General features: G+C 36.8%; 1 protein-coding gene across 1 annotated transcript in view; it reads left to right on the top strand.

Moving 5' to 3' along the window:
- Positions 1-18,013, top strand: part of SYNPO2 (synaptopodin 2) — an 82,076-nt gene continuing 64,063 nt past the window's right edge. The window contains exon 1 of the mRNA XM_062627580.1: positions 1-248. Within this exon, the coding sequence (XP_062483564.1) occupies positions 120-248 (129 nt within the window). The 5' untranslated portion in view covers positions 1-119. The remainder of the gene's footprint in view (positions 249-18,013) is intronic.

The raw sequence follows: 18,013 nt of genomic DNA, 5'->3' as shown, positions 1-18,013 counted from the left end.
CTAGTGCAGTACACAGCAGCAGCAACAGTGTGGTGCTCTGGGGCTCCATCTCTGCCTGGCAGACAAATCTCCAGCTTGTTGAACATCTGCAAGACAAATTTTTCATGTTCTGTAAATGAATGCTGCCTAACTGCACCAGGAAAATGGGCACAGGGGATTACCTCTGCATTGCTATGAGTGGAGGGGCACCTTGGGGCTTTAGATTGCAAGGTGGCAAGGAACAAAAGCAGCCTTTGCAAATCGCCAAGGTAGGATCATGAGAGAAAGATGTTACCAGTGTTTTTCGAATGGTTTGTTTAAATATAGACTGCTTTCAGTGAAATGGTTGGTGTGGGTCTTATTGTGATGCTTGTTTGAATGTGCTAACATGTTTTCCAGAGATTCTACTGGTGCTGATTATGTTTGTGTCAATAAAAGATTACTTTTTAGTAGTTTGCTAGCATTGCAAATATCATCTTAAATGTTAAAAGTTTGAAAGAGTGAAATGATGTGTACCTTTCAGCTTCAGTTTTGATTCGCTGTATGGTTTTGAATGTACTCAGCAAGCACAAAACTGAATCTCATGTTAGGAAATGCTGTTACAGTCATCAATTTATGATACTTAGGCATAGAATGGATACATAGATACATTCTAGGCATAGAATAAATACAGTTTTATCATGAGAAAATGTTCTTACTATTTTGGGAATCCTGCAAAGCATTACACTGTGTTATCTCTGGTTTTGGAAAGTTATTCAGTCTTGGAAGCAGCTTTTATAGATGCCAAACACTCCCTCTTCTATTTTGTGCTCAACACTAATTACTAATTAGTGACCACTTCATAATTATTTTCATGTATAAAATGAGAGCAAGACAGACAGTAGAAATTCAGAATAAATAAAAAAGAGAAACTGGTAACCCCAAGTTGCAAAAATCATAGTTAAAAAATAGTTTTGTTAAAAATCAATGCTTGCTCCATTGCAACAGCTTCTCCACTGGTGCAACAATGAAGATTTGTCATGGTTATTAAGGCTTATGTAACTGTAAGGAGCTGTACTCTGTTCTAATATACAAGAAAGGCAGATTTTGTCCAGAGCTCAGAGGTCAGCAAAATACCACTGGATGAAATGATACTGGGACTGATCATCCTACAGTGTATTCTGCCTTGTTAAACTGAGCAAGAGAGATTAAAATGTATCTTATCACCTTTTAGTATTTTGGTAGTCCAGCACATTGAGTGTTAAGCTTTTCGTACTTTGATGTAGTATTTTAGAGCAGTAGGTTAGCTATTTTGAGTTCCAATTCTCTTTAAGCTCTCAACGCACTTATTAATTAGTTAAATTTAATTTACTGGGTCAGTTAACCTTTTCACAAATAGCAGTAAGCTACAGTAAGAAACAGTAAATTACCTTCTTTTATAAAGGAAGATCCTTCTAGTTCCTGTGTCAAGACATCTTTCATTATTATTTTTGATAATTGCCAGGCCATAATATTAACCATATTCAGTAACAGAGCTATGATTTATTGAGTGTATGCCTTGTTTTTCTCATTACTGTTAGGTTTTTCATTTGTTTTGATACTTGGAAGACTTGGGACTTAATTTTCCTACTATGGGCAACTGCTGCTTTGTAAGTAAAGACACTGATAACAGATGACAGTTGAATCCTGCCATCTAGTGAAAAATTGTAGCTGGAACTTAAAACATTGTAATTAACGATAAAAGGCAAGTGACCCTGGTTACATAAAACCAAAAGTAAAAAGAACAGTAGCTTGAACACAAGATTCTGATTAAGCTTTAAAATGGAATATTAACATCCTAGACTGTGGCACTTAAGTCTGGGTTTTGTTTTACCACTTAAATTTGGGATTTGAGAACTCGATACATGGTAACAGTTGTGCCTTACTTCTAATGGGAAAATGCACTAGTGAAATATATCTAAACATAGAAAAAGAATAATATGTATTTTTAGAAAAAAAAATCTCAAAGAAGCATGAGTTCATTTTCTTGCCAATGATCCCAATCAAAAGGCCATGCAATACAATACTTCAGAACACCCTTTGTAAGAGTACGTGCGCATCAGCATATACAAGTGTTATAAGCACGGGGAATAGGGTGCTCTATGAGATCCAGATCGCTCATTTCTCCATGCTTAAGAGTTGGTCACGACCAGTAAGATTTGAAAACTGACATCAGTATCTGGCTGAAAACCTGAAACTCAGACTTGACAGGCTACAGCTTTCTATGGGACTCACTCTGTCAGCAGCCTTTGCCGTCCCTCCCAGGGAGCCAGGGCACTCTCAGAGGCACAGACATGGGTCTCCAGGTCAGGCACCACTGTCAGGTTGAGGCATCACAAGGTGGGCGGCGTGCACCTACACTGTGTGTGACCTTTTCTGTGGAAACACAAGGTTTTCAGCTCTTACTCTGCTACCCATAAAAACAGAATCTAGTAATGCACAAAAGAATAAGGAATTGCTCAACTAGGCATAACAATTATCTTACTGGCTCAAAAATCCAAAGGTTGTGTCCTAAACACAGTAAAAAATTGGTTTGGTTTTCTGGGCCTTTGGAGTGAGTTTTTGCAGTTCGAGGTTCAGCTTCTCCACTGATGTATACTAATGTAGCTCCATGGATTCAGGGGGTCGTTCCCAATTTATACCAACCAAGATTTTGTCCGAAGGGTGTATTTCTGGTTGGTGTCTCAGCTTGGAGGAGCTGTGAAGGCTGCAGAGGCGTTGTTCTTCCAGTTGCTGTCACAACCTGAGCAGGGTATATCTCGGGACTGCTGCAGAAGGAAGCACACTCAGGCCCCAGTCACAAGCAGAGCAGTCACAATACAGATCTAAAAGGGAGAGGGATGTGAAACAGGAGGAAATGAGATAATCCATGAAAATATGCCAAGATACAAAAATCCTAAAGTCACACTTATCTATTCTTTTGTTACTGGAAATATACTGCTTTTAAAGCTAATGAAATAAGTTACTGAAGTGTGGCTTACGCCTTTTAAAATACTGTTCTATTACGTTTAGAGAAAAAAAATCGTAAACTGTCTCCCCATTGCTTTTTGCCCAGCTCTTGCAGCATATATGCAAGGAACATTTCCACTAAAATCAATGAGAGTTTTGCGTGTAGTATGAAGTGTTGTCTTTCATTATCATCGGAAGTGTTAACAGAGAGATAGAGACAAACCTTTTGCCTTCACAAGAAACATCTCAGTATTTTTTTTCTCAACAGCACAGAAACCAGGAAATTTTCATCAGCAAATAGTTTTGCATCCATTAAATTAGATTCAAGACATTTCAATAATTCATTAGATGTGAGATTGCAACAAACGGAATTTCTTTCAAGTACTACAAAGAATCCTCCCCACCCCCTTTTTTTTAATATTTAACTCTTATTCAAAAACATAAATTTTGCAAACATTTGACATATTTTTGATGGAGGCATACAAATTGTTTAACACACCTCCTCCTCCCAACCCTGGCTCTGTACATCAGCTTACTTTGGTATGTCCACTAATGTTCTACATACTTCATAAAAAAATATTTTCAGTTAAAAAGATTTTAGATATTCTATATGCTGTCCACATATACCATAAAATCTATTTCAAATACTGACATATTGTGCTAAGAATAATATCTAATAAATGAATGTTAGTAAAAAAAAAAAGATAATCAGAAGTGTAAAGCTGAAGAAACTGGTTGTATCAGTTGTGCTGCATATGCACCAAGGCACTAAATCATGTCAATATTGCACTGCAGGACAACTTCCCTGAAGCAGGAAACAGCTGGGAAGTCTCAGTACAACAGTGACCCTAGATGTCTGAGAATTCAAGGTATATAACAGCCAAGTGACATGCTGTTCTTTCTGTTTCCACTGTGAGATATATGAAAGAAAGCTTTCTCATGAATATCATAGATTTTTTCTTGTAAATTTATTTTCAGTTTTCAACTAAAAAAGATATAAAAACTGTATGCACAAAATGTGGGTGATTTTCTGGACTAGCATTTGGAAGAAAGTCCTGTGAGGTTTTCTACTAATACTTAACAATACCAGCTATTTTATATATAATGAAGCTATAGTCTTTTAGAAGCACCTCTTTTGCAACAGGTGATTTAATGGAGTTGTCCTATAGATGATTTAGATTTACAATTCAGCTGTGATGTAACTCTATTAAATTATCTGGTTGCATTATTCTCATTTTGGTGTAAGGTTACTTACACCAAACAGCAATTTGATGAACTCATTGTAAAGTCAAAGTATTGCTAATTTAAGTTCCCAAACTCACCCCAATAGTTCTAGTATTCAAGGGCTCTAAGTCCCATGGCCCAGACCTCCAAACACTTCAAAGGAAATTCAGTTCTCTTTTCCAATCAGTAGCCTAAAAGTGAAAATCAACAGATGTTTAAAAACCCATATGATCAATTTTTAGAAAAATAAAATAGTAACATTTCCCTTCCTTTAATTTCTACCATGTCAGTTTGCCAATGTAGAACTACAATTATAATGCCTATCCTCTAAAATATCAAGTTATTTGAAAGAACTTCATGGATGTTTTGAAATTTACCAATGTGATCTTGGCCATTGAAAATTTTAGCTCTACAATGGACAATTTCTTATGACCAGTCATGCCAAATATCATGCAATTTTCAATTTTCTCCTAAATGTTAAAGGTAGTACTAATTAATCCTGTGAAATACTTTGGTAACTGAGAGTCAAGATCCAACAGCCTTAAGTAGGCTGCATGCAAAATTTACAGTTTGTGACTATTCTGCCAATTAATGAAATAGACTTCTGCTGCTGCTGTAGTAGTAGTAGTTTTAGCTTTGACTCAGTAATTACTCAGATGTGAGAACTGGCTGCCTGGTCATTTTAGACTTGTTCACTTGTCCATCAAAATGCTCAGATTTCAATTCAAGTCTCAGTTTCATCATTTTGGATTCATTGGAACCTGAAACTGAAAGACTTGGGAACAACCCAGACCAGTGGTGTAAAAAGTTGATGTCTGAATACGATTACTTAATGCTGTATGTATACAGAGGTGGGCTTTGTTGTGATAGTTTAACTTCCTCCGTGCATCTACCCAAAATAGTTGACACATGCAGAACAACCTCAAGCGGCTTTCATCAAATTCACCTTTACATTTAGTCTAGTAGAAAAAAAGGAAGAATAAGACATGGTAGTGCAGTTACGCTTTTGATGCTGAAGTAAGGCAAAGCCTGACGCTGTCATATATATGAGAGGTATGTTAGCATAGTTGGTCCATTCACAAAGTACATCAAAGCTGCTGGGTTTTAGGAAACTTTTTCAAGCTCCTGTCATTCTGATACATTTTCACCATTGGCAAATGTTTACAATTCCAGGCAGAAAAAATAGGTTAATAAAAGCTGAGATTCTGATCACTACATTGCAGCTGAGATACAATAAATATAGCTGTGTTATTCCTGTGCTCCTACTTAATTTCAGTGCTAAGTCACACAGATGAGTATAAACCATCAGTTGCTGAAGCGGGGATTTTTAGCTCCCCTGCTTGCCTCTGCACTGATAGCCTAGGAGCACCATGCTCCTAGTAAGATGAAGGTAACAGACTGTTCTGTGTTTCAGATCACATTCATCTTGGACTTGAAGCTTTGGTGCCATCTGCTTCCGAAAATACACTCATTAATGCATAGTCAAGTAGGATCTTACTATATGCTACTGTGTTTAAAATTAAGATGCTCAGCACACTGTGTAAAGCACCGAGCTAAGATGACCCTGCTGATACTTCCTTATTTGTATAAATCGACATGTTAAACAGAATTTGAATCCAACTTCATGCATTAGCAGTAGACAGAACAAGCCATGTTTAAAATATGCTACTTGAACTCTGGCAGAAAAGGAAGGGAGTTTAAAGTTAACCTACATGATTTTAAATACAACTTGCCTTACTTGGACTGTACTTAAAACTAGTTGTTTAAATTTGCTAGCTAATACATTTCCAAACATAGTTTGTTTTTGCAGCCTGGACAAACTCTTTTTCTCAAATTCACTCTTCAGATGATCTGACACAGCTGGTATTTGCTGATATTCAGAAAATCCTGTACAGCATATTTACATATTCTTTTACATAAGGAGTTAGGTGGAAAACTGTATTTCCATCTGTCTTTTCTGGAGAGGATTTTGACTCCACTTTGACAAGCCCTGACCCAATTTAATAGCCATTTTGCACATGTTTAGATGACATACTTCAACTTCTACTTAAGTAAATGACAAAATTTTCATTGACAAACTGGGAAGAGGGTATATTCATTTATTCTGCAAAACAAAATAACAAATTAAAGTTCCGAAAATCTAACTAAAATAGACCACTGCTAAATAACTGTTCCTGGAAATCTGCCATTGCTAGTTATAAAAATAATGAGCAAAAAAAGATCATACAGCTTTACCAGCAAAGGTTTATATGTACTTCCAAAGCTTAAGGGTCTGTGTTTCAAACTCTTGCATTCCAGCCATTGTGCTAGGGGAAATGTTTGGTACTAAAGTCCCATCTAGTTGTTTAAAAACTGCAGGCTGAATTACCACATGACTATATATCCCACTTTGGATATACAGAACTACATACCAAGCTGGTTTTGGCATGCTTTCCACAGTATTTAGGAAATACAAACATGCTTTGGCTGCATGGTAGTATTAATTTCTGATCATTTCCAATAGATACTTTTCCAACTCTCATGCTAAGAGAGATTCCAATGGAATAGAATGAACAACATAATTCACACTGATTTACACTAAACAACTTAAGAAACCCCAAACCAACAGTGTATTCCTACTAAATTAGATTATCTGCATTGTATAGAGCTTTGCTTCACTTTTTAGTTTCTTTGTTGGAAACATTTAAAATACATCGCATGACATTTTTATATTTCATTGTTCTATATTTTCTGCTATTACATTTTTATTGTGAATGTCAATGTAATAGCAAGACTTTTGACCAAGCTCATGTTAAAATATCACAACAGAAAATGTTGTTGACTAAGCCCTTTAGGATTGTGTCAGATTGAGAGGATACAGCCAGCAATTTATGCGTATCATGGAAGGGCTTTCTCCCAGATACAGACCTTGCTGTTCTTTATATTTACAGCAGAAATATTAAGAGCAGAAATACTTCAAGGGACCATATTTCATGAAATAAATGCTTAGCACTCTATAAAAAAGAGACTGATTTGCAGAGATAGCTTCAGCTTCAGGAGGAACAATTTTGTGCATGGAATTAACTATGGACAAAAATGGTAACATTTAGATTGCAACCAGTACTTACAAGCACTGTTCATCGGCTGGAACAAAACTGGAAGTTAAAAATAAAACCCTGGATATCAGCTTGAAGGTTTTAAATTTCAGATCTAATGTACACAAGTTTCACAGAAGATTTCTTTTTCCTTTTCTCTAATTTTTCCCATCTGTTCCATTTCATTAGAATCTGCAGTCCACAGTCAGTGTGGATGTTACAATGAGACTAATGCACATTTGGCCTGAAATACTTCAGCATGCACCAAAACCAAAGCGCTCTTTTTTTGGTTACCTGCCAATACAACATGGTGTTAAACATGAAAGCCAAAAATCTTCAAAACACCTCAGCGCCTTGCTCTCAGTGGGGTGCTAAGAACAGTGAAGAAGTGGCTGCTTTATTTGTTGCTTAAGTAGAAGGTAAACTATAACGAAAACCTAGCTCTAAGCTCACCAGAGCCAATGGGCTTACACCCTTAGCTCTCTATCATGTGCTACAGACATGGGCACAGCGCAGAACCTTCTTTTCTTGTTTAGCAGGGAAACACTGTCTTCTTTCTAATTCCTCATAAATATAAAGTGATCTTCAAGGTCTTTTCCAATTTAGTAGATTCTATGATTCTATATTTTGGATCCTTCTTTGTTTGGTATCTGCTCCCTACCTCTAGGGTAGGGCATCAAATGTACAGGTAACTTTTTGCTTCAAAAGAGTTATGTCATCCTGGACTGTGTAGCTGTAAAATCATTGTTTTATAAACTTGCATTTTGTAAGTGTATTTTAGAAATATGGTCCCATTTAGGAAGCTGGATGCTTTGGCTTTTGTAAGCTTGTTTTATACTACAATTCATTAGCAGATGCACTGGTGATGGGTCAAAACTACGAAAGAAGTAGATAAGCTATGGTTTTCTATGATGCTGGTTTCATTTGATACGTTTTCTGAAGCATAAACATGCCACGTATGGCATAAATTGCTACAAAATTAAATTTCAAGAAAGTTTCTTAAATAAAGATAATTCTGGCACCTTACAGTAACAGAAAGAAAAACAAATGGAATCAAAGTGGAACATAATTTTTAAGACCAAATTTTCCCTTCCTAGTACTCTCTGACTAATAGGAGTATCAGGATCTTCTTGTCCGCAGGGAAAGGTGGCAAAGCTTAATCTTTGTTTTAAAAACCTAACAGTTGAAATTGCTGTAGTGGAAGCCTTAACAAAGGAGCTACATTTTTTCCTATGCACTCAATGGGAGCTTTGTCACTGACTTCAAATAACAAAGGGTTAGGCCTTAGTATGTACAATATAGTGAAGTTATTTAATTAGAAGCAGAAATCATGAATGAAAATCCTCATTGGGAAAGGTGTAGCAGTTTTTGTTAGGGATCTACTTACTACTATTTTCTGTGTCTGTCAGAAGTCATTCCCTTCAAAGGAACAAAATAACCTTAGACTTCAGGGTATTCCAGTAACACTGTTACATAATTCAAGTATTTTCAGGTTATTTGGGAATTGTACATTTCATTTCCAAGCTGTCTTGAAAATCCTTGTAAGGACAAAGATACTCATTTGTGATAAAGACATTTCTGTTTGCGTATTTGTAAAAGTGTGAAGTCACTGCTAATAATAGGTACTAGACTGGCGTTAGTAGGAACTAGAGGCCATTTATTAATGGGCTGTTAACATATCAGTGTAAGCTAAGGAGAAAATTTAGACCATGGACATACCTCTCAGTTGCAAATGTTTATTGTTTGAAGGGGCTACCTGTAACAGTGCTCTTGCTTTTTTTTAACTCTGCAAGCAGACACACTTGTGTGGTCTGAAATAAGCAGGTATTTCTTAAATAATTTAGGTAACAGGGCTTTGCTAACTCACCTTATTTTGCCTGAAAGCTCAGGGAACAACCATACAAGCAACTCATCTGTAAGATTTGAAGGCTAGAAACCTTCAGGTTAGTATAGGAAGGAGGAAAGAGAGGAATTCCAGGCAGCTGAGGGTAGCAACCTTTTCAGCTGTGCCTGGACAAGTCAGACAGTAACTCGTTGTGTTGGCACACCCATCCTGTAGATACATCACTCTGGCAAGGTTACAAGGGTCTTGCAAAAAGTTCTGCTTTTCTTCCAGAAGAAAAGCATCTATGTGGAGAATTATGCAATGGTAGTCATAACGTTTGTCTATACCTGTATAATATTAAGTGTTTCCAAGATGTAGTATAATCAACAGGAATCATACCATGAGTTTTATTAGCTTTACTGGTGCCCCACTGGTGCTCCTGCAGATACCACCTCTCTTTATCTCTCTAAATCCTTGTCTCTGCTAGACATTCTTGCTCTGCATTCTTTTGTTATTATCCTGGTCATACTTTTATTTAAATAAACAAGTACCGCTACTTACTTAAGCATCACTTTCAGTGAATTCACTGAAAATTGTGGGCAAACAATGCCTCAGACTTCAAACTCTGTTACTTGGTTAGGATAGTGCCCATCACTTCCAGTGAGCTTTCTTCAGACTGATAGAAATACAGGAAAATTTCTCCTTTGCATGAACTCTCTCATCACAGAAATCAGAACTATTACAGCTTAACAGATGTGACTGGAAGAGACTGACCAGCACTTTGTTCCACAAATCACTTTTTCCTGTTTTGCAGAGATCACTTCAAAGGCTAGCTTTCATAAGTCACTTATTTAATTATAGAGGATGCATGTGCAAATAATCTGAAACAGATAAATAGCTTTGTAAATTATCATATATTCATAATGATCTTGCTGTACAATGAAATAATACTTGCAGAATGGATAGACTGGCTAATAAGATTCTTCAAATTCAGAAAAAGCTGTCATTAAGCATGGCAATCTTAAGCTATTTCTAATATATAACACTATTTAATGCCTAGGATACTTAAAGAGGAGCAGCTGTTTGACATCCATCACAGAAAAAATCCCGAAGTTTCAGAATTGTTTGCATTTCAAAACATGTGATACCTAGGAAATTAGAATGGTTTCATCCAAATTCTCAGCCAGTGGAACAAGTGTGTTATGCTGATGAACAGAAAATGAGCCATTCTCAAACTTGGAAGGTTTATACAATTTATGCAATAATACGTAATAAAATTACATCACTGGTTTATGAAACAAAATGTTAAAAATGCTATCTCATGGTATCCATACTATCAGGCAAAGTTAGGCTTTAGATACGTTGCGCATGTTTAGGAGAATCTATGGGAAGATAGTAGTCATTAAACTTTACTGGAAATCAGAACTAGAACACTGCTTCCTTTCAAGCCCCAGATCCTTTCAAAGTGAATTAGCAGTATGCCTTTATGTCCAGACTGAATAATCACCTTTTCATGATACTGACATTATTGATTATCACTAGATGGTGCTCTTACTCACAATCAACAAAATCATAGGTAAGCTACTGTAAAGACAGTTATACCTTAGAGAAATTTTGCTTGCTAGCTTTCATCTTTTCTGACTAAAGTTGCTAAGTATTGTTCAGCTTAGTACCTCCTGGATCAAATAATTTCAAAGTGTAGAATTAATACCTTCAAGATAAATATTTATATAAAACAAGAATCACATAATATCAAGTTAATCTAAACCGTTGTATCAACTTGATAAACCCAAATCTTCCTTTCAGTTCTTATTATCCCCTGTATACAAACAGAATGCAACCTCCTTAAGGAAGGCTTCATAAACTCGTACTAGGGTTTGATTTGTGGTTTCATAACACTATATTTAGGACACATTTTGGTCTTTAAAAAGCCCGCTAACTAAAAAGGAGCATTTCAGAAGGCCTTAAGAAAGAGGCAGTCATAATCCTTCAAAGAGAAAACAGAAAAATATTTCTGCACCTGTTTCACGCATATTATAAACATTCAGTAGTTATATTACACGTGACTATTGAATATATGTAGTGAAATAGTAACAAAAAAAATAGTTCATAACACACATTATATCAAACCTCAGCTCCTTCCAGCCCAATTTGACAACAGCTAGAGTTGACAGGGCTGGGAGCCCTGGAGATGTAAGAAGTCTTCCAGGTCTTGTATTGTATTTAAACCAAATTTCAAGCTATATTAAAATGATGGGTTTTTTCCTAAATTCCTCATTATCCTGCTTTTCCATTCTCTGTCCTCACTCTCAGCACTGACTTCAGTCTGTAACATTAGCTCTTCTAAAACCAGGTTATTTTACTAATCTAATGAAGAATAGACTCCCATGAAGTACACCAAATTCAAGAATGAATCCTTGAACAGTCAGGGTGCTGGAAATCTACCAGAGTTTTGCAGCTTATGCCCATTTTTACTTGAACACTTTCAAATGAACAGATCAGTACAGGAGTGATCCAACTCATTTTCCCGTGACTAAGTCTTCATTTGAAAGGTCCCGATTCACCTCCTAAATGTGTTACATTTTAAAGTTATTTTCCACATCACCAGGATAACATTACCTAAAGATTTCTGATTTCATTGCACGATTTGTGACTACAAAAAAGGATTTGACTTCAAAATCTCTTGTCATTCTGCAAAAGCAAAAATTGCTCATACTCCGAGTTAACAGTTTTCTTCCTCTGTACTTATAGGAACAGTGAAAAACAATCCAGTGAATCAAAATGTAGCAAGAGGACCATGAATGCCTCTTTTTCTACACTGGCAAGAACAGTACAAAGGGTACGATAATTAAGCCTGAAGAGATGGTTATCTTTGTGGCCCATCATTTTTTTAGCATTACTACATGAACAAACAGAGCACTGAAATGCCTGGCCTGAGGACAATGGTGCTCAGCCCTGTACCAGCCTTCTGGGTCATTCACTTGTTTTTGCCTCAAGGCCTAATTTGCATAAGAGGTCTGGAAAAGTTGCAGAGATGGGGAATTAGCACAAACTGATATTGGGTGCTAACTGACTCAAGTGAAAACTGAAGATGCATTGGCCTGTTCAAATCAGGTTTGAATTCAGGCCTTCTGGATTCATGCCCCATCCAGCTCTAAAGAATTAAACTCTGGCATGGTTCATCAGCTACAGGGTACTGAGGTAGAAATAGGCAGAAATGGGATCATGTTTTAACACAGTCTTCATTGAACTGAAAAGGGTGGCTGTTTTCTAGGTTTTCTAGGCAACAGCACAGCAATTGGGCTTACCTAAAACGATAGCCAAACCAAATCTTTCCCCACAACTTTTTGCTACAGCACTAGACCCAAACATTTCTTTTTAAAAGGCTGGAAAATATTAGTTGTTCCATGCTTATGTGCCAGTGTGTTCCATGAAGAACACGGAACAATTTATTTCAGTGATGGGATCAATCATGCTGGATGCACACACAGTGACAGTCATAGCTATAGGAATTACCTACTGCCTCAGCTCTATGGAGTGCCTCTTTCTTGCTCATTACCCAACTAAAAAGTTTTTCTAATAAGTTTCCATCAGATCATTATGATTAAGCCTTCAAATGAGACTTACACTGTCTGGCATCAACAGCTCTCAACAAGCATAATATTTTTAGTAATCCACAGATTCTGAGACTGAGTGTAATACCTGGAAATCTCTGGTCTGCACATGGTCAAAATGCTATATGAATAGGTTTCTTTGTGATTGTCAATTCCTTCTATGCCAGACTCTTGAATAGCTTTCTCCTTACTGGGAGAGGAAACAATATGCTACAAAGTCCTCTCTGGTTTTTATAGTTCCACAGTATTACAGAAAGCAGTGTTCTTCCTTAGGGAGTCATATAATCTCATGTTATACCTGTGTCACTTAAAGCAAAATTTATACATTGGCCCAAGTAAGTTTAGTTGCATTCAAAAGCTTCCTTGAACTTTTTTGATTTCTTTACATTTGCAAGACACTCTCAAGCCAGATGATATTGGCTATTTCATTTGGCTCCCTTAGGACTTGTGTACCTCTAGTTTCTCCATTATTTTAACACAATTAGTCACAATCTAAACCAGTTATCTTAAATATAGATCCTGCCACAACTGCACTTGACTGGTCAGAAATACACCTGTATGACTGCTTCACTTGGATGGAACACAAAGCTAAGGACTTTTTAAGGCAACACCCTTCCAGCAGCAAGCCCCAACTCCATCTTCCAGATAACAGTAGTTATTGTAAAGCAAGTATGTGTCTGTCAGATGTACTGAAGTTGTCCTTGTTCCAACTTTCCATCTCCAGACCCCTCCTTTTTTAAATGCGGAAAGCTTTGCTGCACTCCTATGTCATCAGTCATAGATAAATAGAGTAAAATACCTGCTAAGCACATGTGGAATACAGGGTGGGGGACATGAGGAGAGAGGTTGCACTTGGTCTTTTCTTTATTCTCAGAAATTACAATTAATGCCTTTATCAAGGGTCTTTCTTCAGGCACAGAGGATGACACAGATTTTACTTCAATGTGAAGGGTGCTGGTTTCTTCCAAGAAAAAAGAAAAGAACTGGAAAGCAATCTCCTCTGATAAAGTGACATTAAAATGCTCTTACTGTGTGTTTTCTTTAAATTAATTATTAGGCTTAAGCTAATAAGAAGAAAAAAAAGGTACGTTTCAGGGCAAGATAATAAAGTGAAAAGGAAACTGGACACTGATTCTGACACTGAATTTAATTTATGAAGGTGCTGACCTGTGATACCTGTTTTAAATCTACACAATCCTTAAAAAGCATGCTTGCCAGAGAAACTTGAGAAGATACCAACAGTTCATATAACAGAAACTTTCCCTCAAAATTACATTAGTAAGAGAGGTGTCTGCAAAGTTGTAAGTCTTCTGCAGCAATCTGAGTCAGATTATCTTCTTTTAGGTGAAAAAAGAGCAATGTAGATTTCTACATTCCTATTCAGCTGCTAAAAATGCCACTCTTGATCCTCAGCTGATTTTTAAATGACTCCTCACATCACCAATATGCTGAAATTTGTGTCTGACTGTAATGGTTTCTTAGACAGCTATAAACAGTGCCATGGGAAAAGGGGCTACACCACCAATCAATTTCCAATGTACATAGTAATATGACTCACAGGGAAAGCACTCGCTCGGGAGACAAATACAAAATCACATGACATCCACTTAAATGTCTCTTCAGTTTCCAGCTATGCCTCCACAGATTCCCTTTCTAACCTCTACTCCTGTTATTTGGCGCTTGGCATTTGGAAGACTGACTTTGCCATTACCACAGGTTCCCCAACACTTGTTTGAACAATTGCTCATGAATACCATGCTGTCATATTGTCAGATGTTCCTTCAGATTATTTTTTTTTTTCACAAATAAGATCTGAAATCAGCACAATGCATATGAAAGAAGAAGACATTTCAATGTGATTTCAATTTCTTCTTCTGTTTGTGTCTCTTGTCTTTGAGCTTGTATTTGACCTTTGTTGGAAGTTGAAGCACTTTCATAAATTTAAAGGGAAATACTAGATGGAGGCTTTTGGTTTTGTAGCTGCCAGAGCCTTATTTCAGAAGTACTAACAAAAAGTGCCTCTTCACTTTGTACAAGACACAGTTGCTTGTTGCTTTCTTATCCGATCTGGCACAGTTTTTGATTTATACATACTAAGGTTACTTGGAGGTTCCATATGGACATAACGATGCAATTGAGTTAAACCTATCATTTAGTTGGTGACAAAGATTCAGGGTATCTTGTAGCAAAGTTGGAGAAATGGTAGCAACACAAAATGAAATGGAATGCTGTTGTCCTAAACTAATATAACTAGGGCTGTCAAAAAATATTCTATAGCTATGCTGGGATGAAATAGTCTGATGGCAAATAGACACTTTATAGCTACATAATAACTCATCCCATTCACGAAAATTAACAAATCCTTAAAATGAGTAGCTCTTTTACGTGCACTTATATTTTCCAGATGTTTGATACAGCCAAAATTAGCCTGTACATTTGCATGAGCTTGTTGCTTTTGTTGGTTGCACAGTGAAGGCACAGTTTCTGTGGAGAGATTGAGCAGATGTACAGCATGGCTGCTATTAAAGTAACAGTGGTTTTCAGAGGTTACAGAAATTGTTGCAGCGATTTGTGAAATGTAGATATTTTCCTAAATTCTAGGAACATGCAAACACTCCAGCATTCAAGTAGTATGATGAGTTTTGGGAATCATACTTTACTAGAAATCGCTGTGTTAGCTCTTCTCTTTACAATTACATACTCTCAAACTGTTTTCATTCCACATAAATATTAAATACTTTTTTGTTTAAACACATTTATGTAAAATATTAGCTAAAATTAAATTAAACAATTCTCAGGCTGTGTCTTACAGATTTCTGGTAAACTAGCTGCTTGTTTGACATGTTGTATGTGTAATTTCAACAGTAACCCTATTTGTGAGCGCATATACAGATGCTTTAGGCTAACCTTAAACAATGTTCTATAGCTATGAACGCTTTTGTAATCCAAACAAAGTAGGTAGGGTTTTTTATAACTATCAATTCCTGGGTTATGGAGAATGCCTTCAAATAGAAATGGAAAGAGGTTTATCATTACAAACAGGTCTCATTCCCTTAAAAGGAAGTTGTTTCTTTTTTCTTCTGCTTCTTTGGAGAACTGGCTACAAACTGGGAATGGTTATTGTATGACTCATTTCAGAAGAATAACTGCAGTGTGAAAAGTTCAGAAAGGATTTTAATAAAACCAAACCAAATTATCTTCTGGTTTGGGCAAGATAAGGATAGTTTTAAAGAGAAAAATACTAAGTTTTTCAGTATGCTGTAAATCACCATGATACTGTAGTGTTTTAAAGTGAAGGGGAAACGGTCAGGAAAAAATAAAACATTTACTCCTAGTTTCAGTTCCATAGATGAGGAGAAATCTCCTTTACTCTGGTCTGGCCTGGAAGTGAGCTCCTGCATTCACCACTGCAAATCATTGACTGCCAAAACCACAACACAAACCTGGGAAATACCACTCAGTTTAGGTATGCAGAGATAATGTGATGGCTACTGCACCCCACATACTTCAGCTACTTGGAAATTCCTCAAACCCACAACACTAAGGCAAACTGCTCACAATAAAGAAAATATTTCAAATAAAACAACATTAATGACAGAGGCAGCTAAGCTGTGGGATTAGAAACTGTAAATTCTGTAAGTACATATCGTAGCATTATTCCCTGCATTGCGTTCCACCCAGTGGCTTAAAGATAACATAGCCAAGCTGGAAAAGAAAAAAGGCCCTTTTCATCTCAAAAGTTCTGTCACGATTCAGCGTTTGAAACTTTCGGCATAAGGAGCTGAAAGAGGTAGTCTCACACCCTCTAGCTCTTGTGCCATTCAAACAAGGCTTATAATGAAGTAGAGGGCAGTATTCAAGCACCCACTATATCCTATTGTTAAACCCCTTAGTTTTTACAATGTAACATATGAAATCAGGTCTCCAACACGCCAATTAAAGATCTGCTTTTCTGTGTTCTGCAACCCTCAAGTACCCTATCTTTCATTTACAAAAGGAAGAAAAACTAATGTCTCACAAACCTAAGTTTTAATAGGGCTTGTGATTGTTAATGGTAGGAATGTGCATTAAAAAAGTGCATGCTAGTGTATGCATTTTCAAGATGCAGTAGCTGGTTGAAGGATGCTGACTGTTTAGCAAGCATTCCATGCAAAACTGTAGAAAATGCAAAATTTTTAAGTTCAGTGCAAGCTGTTTACATATTGCTACTCTAGCAACGGAACTTGTAAGTATTATTTACTTTTTCCTCAGAGCACATACATTATAAAAGAATTTGCTGCATTTCTCTCTTGCAGTCAAGGCATATTCTGTGTTCCCTTATACTTCAAAAAACTATGACGTGGTTTACAGAACCATAAAATCACAGAATGGTTTGGGTTGGAAAGGACCTTAAGATCATCTAGCTCCAACCCCCCTGCCACGGACAGGGACACTTCCCACTAAACCATATCACCCAAGGTTCTGTCCAACCTGGCCTTGAACACTGTCAGGGATGGAGCATTCACCACTTCTTTGGGCAACCTGTGCCAATGCCTCACCACCTCACAGTAAAGAACTTCTTCCTTGTATCTAACCTGAACTTCCCCTGTTTCAGTTTGAACTCAGTTTGCAAAAGGCCCAGTAAGGTTTTTTTGTGGGTTTTGTTGTTGTTGTTGTTGTTTGTTTGGGGGTTGGTTTTGGTTTTGTTTTTTTTTAAGAATTTCTCATGCTTGTAGCATTATGGAACATTGAAGGCTGAAGGTAATAGAAAGTGACCAAGTGATTTCAATGGCAGTTTCACATTTGGAAACCAAAACCAGGACAGTATTTTGGCAAGACTGTCCATGTAGCTGAATTCCCATTCTTAGGAAGTTTAAAGGAAAAGGCTGAACATTTCAAATTGCCATGGGACTCACTGCATTTGTATGCTCTTCTGAATATACGTAGAATATAGTCTTCAAAGCTAAGCTTTACAAGAACAAAATGTTTCAAAGCCCTCTCCACCCCCCCTTCCACCTTGCTAATGTTTGATCATTTGAGAATGTCCTGGCCAAACAAGGTTCATGAATGTATCACAGATGTATCACAAGCACTCAGTTTTTTGCAAACCCAAGAATCTTGCTTAGCTTCAGATGACTCTATGCTTCTCAGCACAGCTCCTGCTATACTGTAAAGGAAGACATGCATTGCTGATGCTTTATGAGGTACTTTGATAAGGAGAGATCTACAGTTGCAGCCATAATCTACCATTGCAGTAGATCGTGGATTTTTAGAATTTGGATATTTTAACGGATTTTAAAAAGACATATATTTTGTAGATCTCACATTTAAAAAAACGTATGGCTCAAACT

Source organism: Pezoporus occidentalis, unplaced genomic scaffold (assembly GCF_034315485.1).
Source record: "Pezoporus occidentalis ecotype Australia unplaced genomic scaffold, CSIRO_AGI_Poc_V1 ctg302, whole genome shotgun sequence".
Classification (NCBI taxonomy): Eukaryota; Metazoa; Chordata; class Aves; order Psittaciformes; family Psittacidae; genus Pezoporus; species Pezoporus occidentalis.
This window is presented reverse-complemented; position numbering and strand designations above follow the sequence as displayed.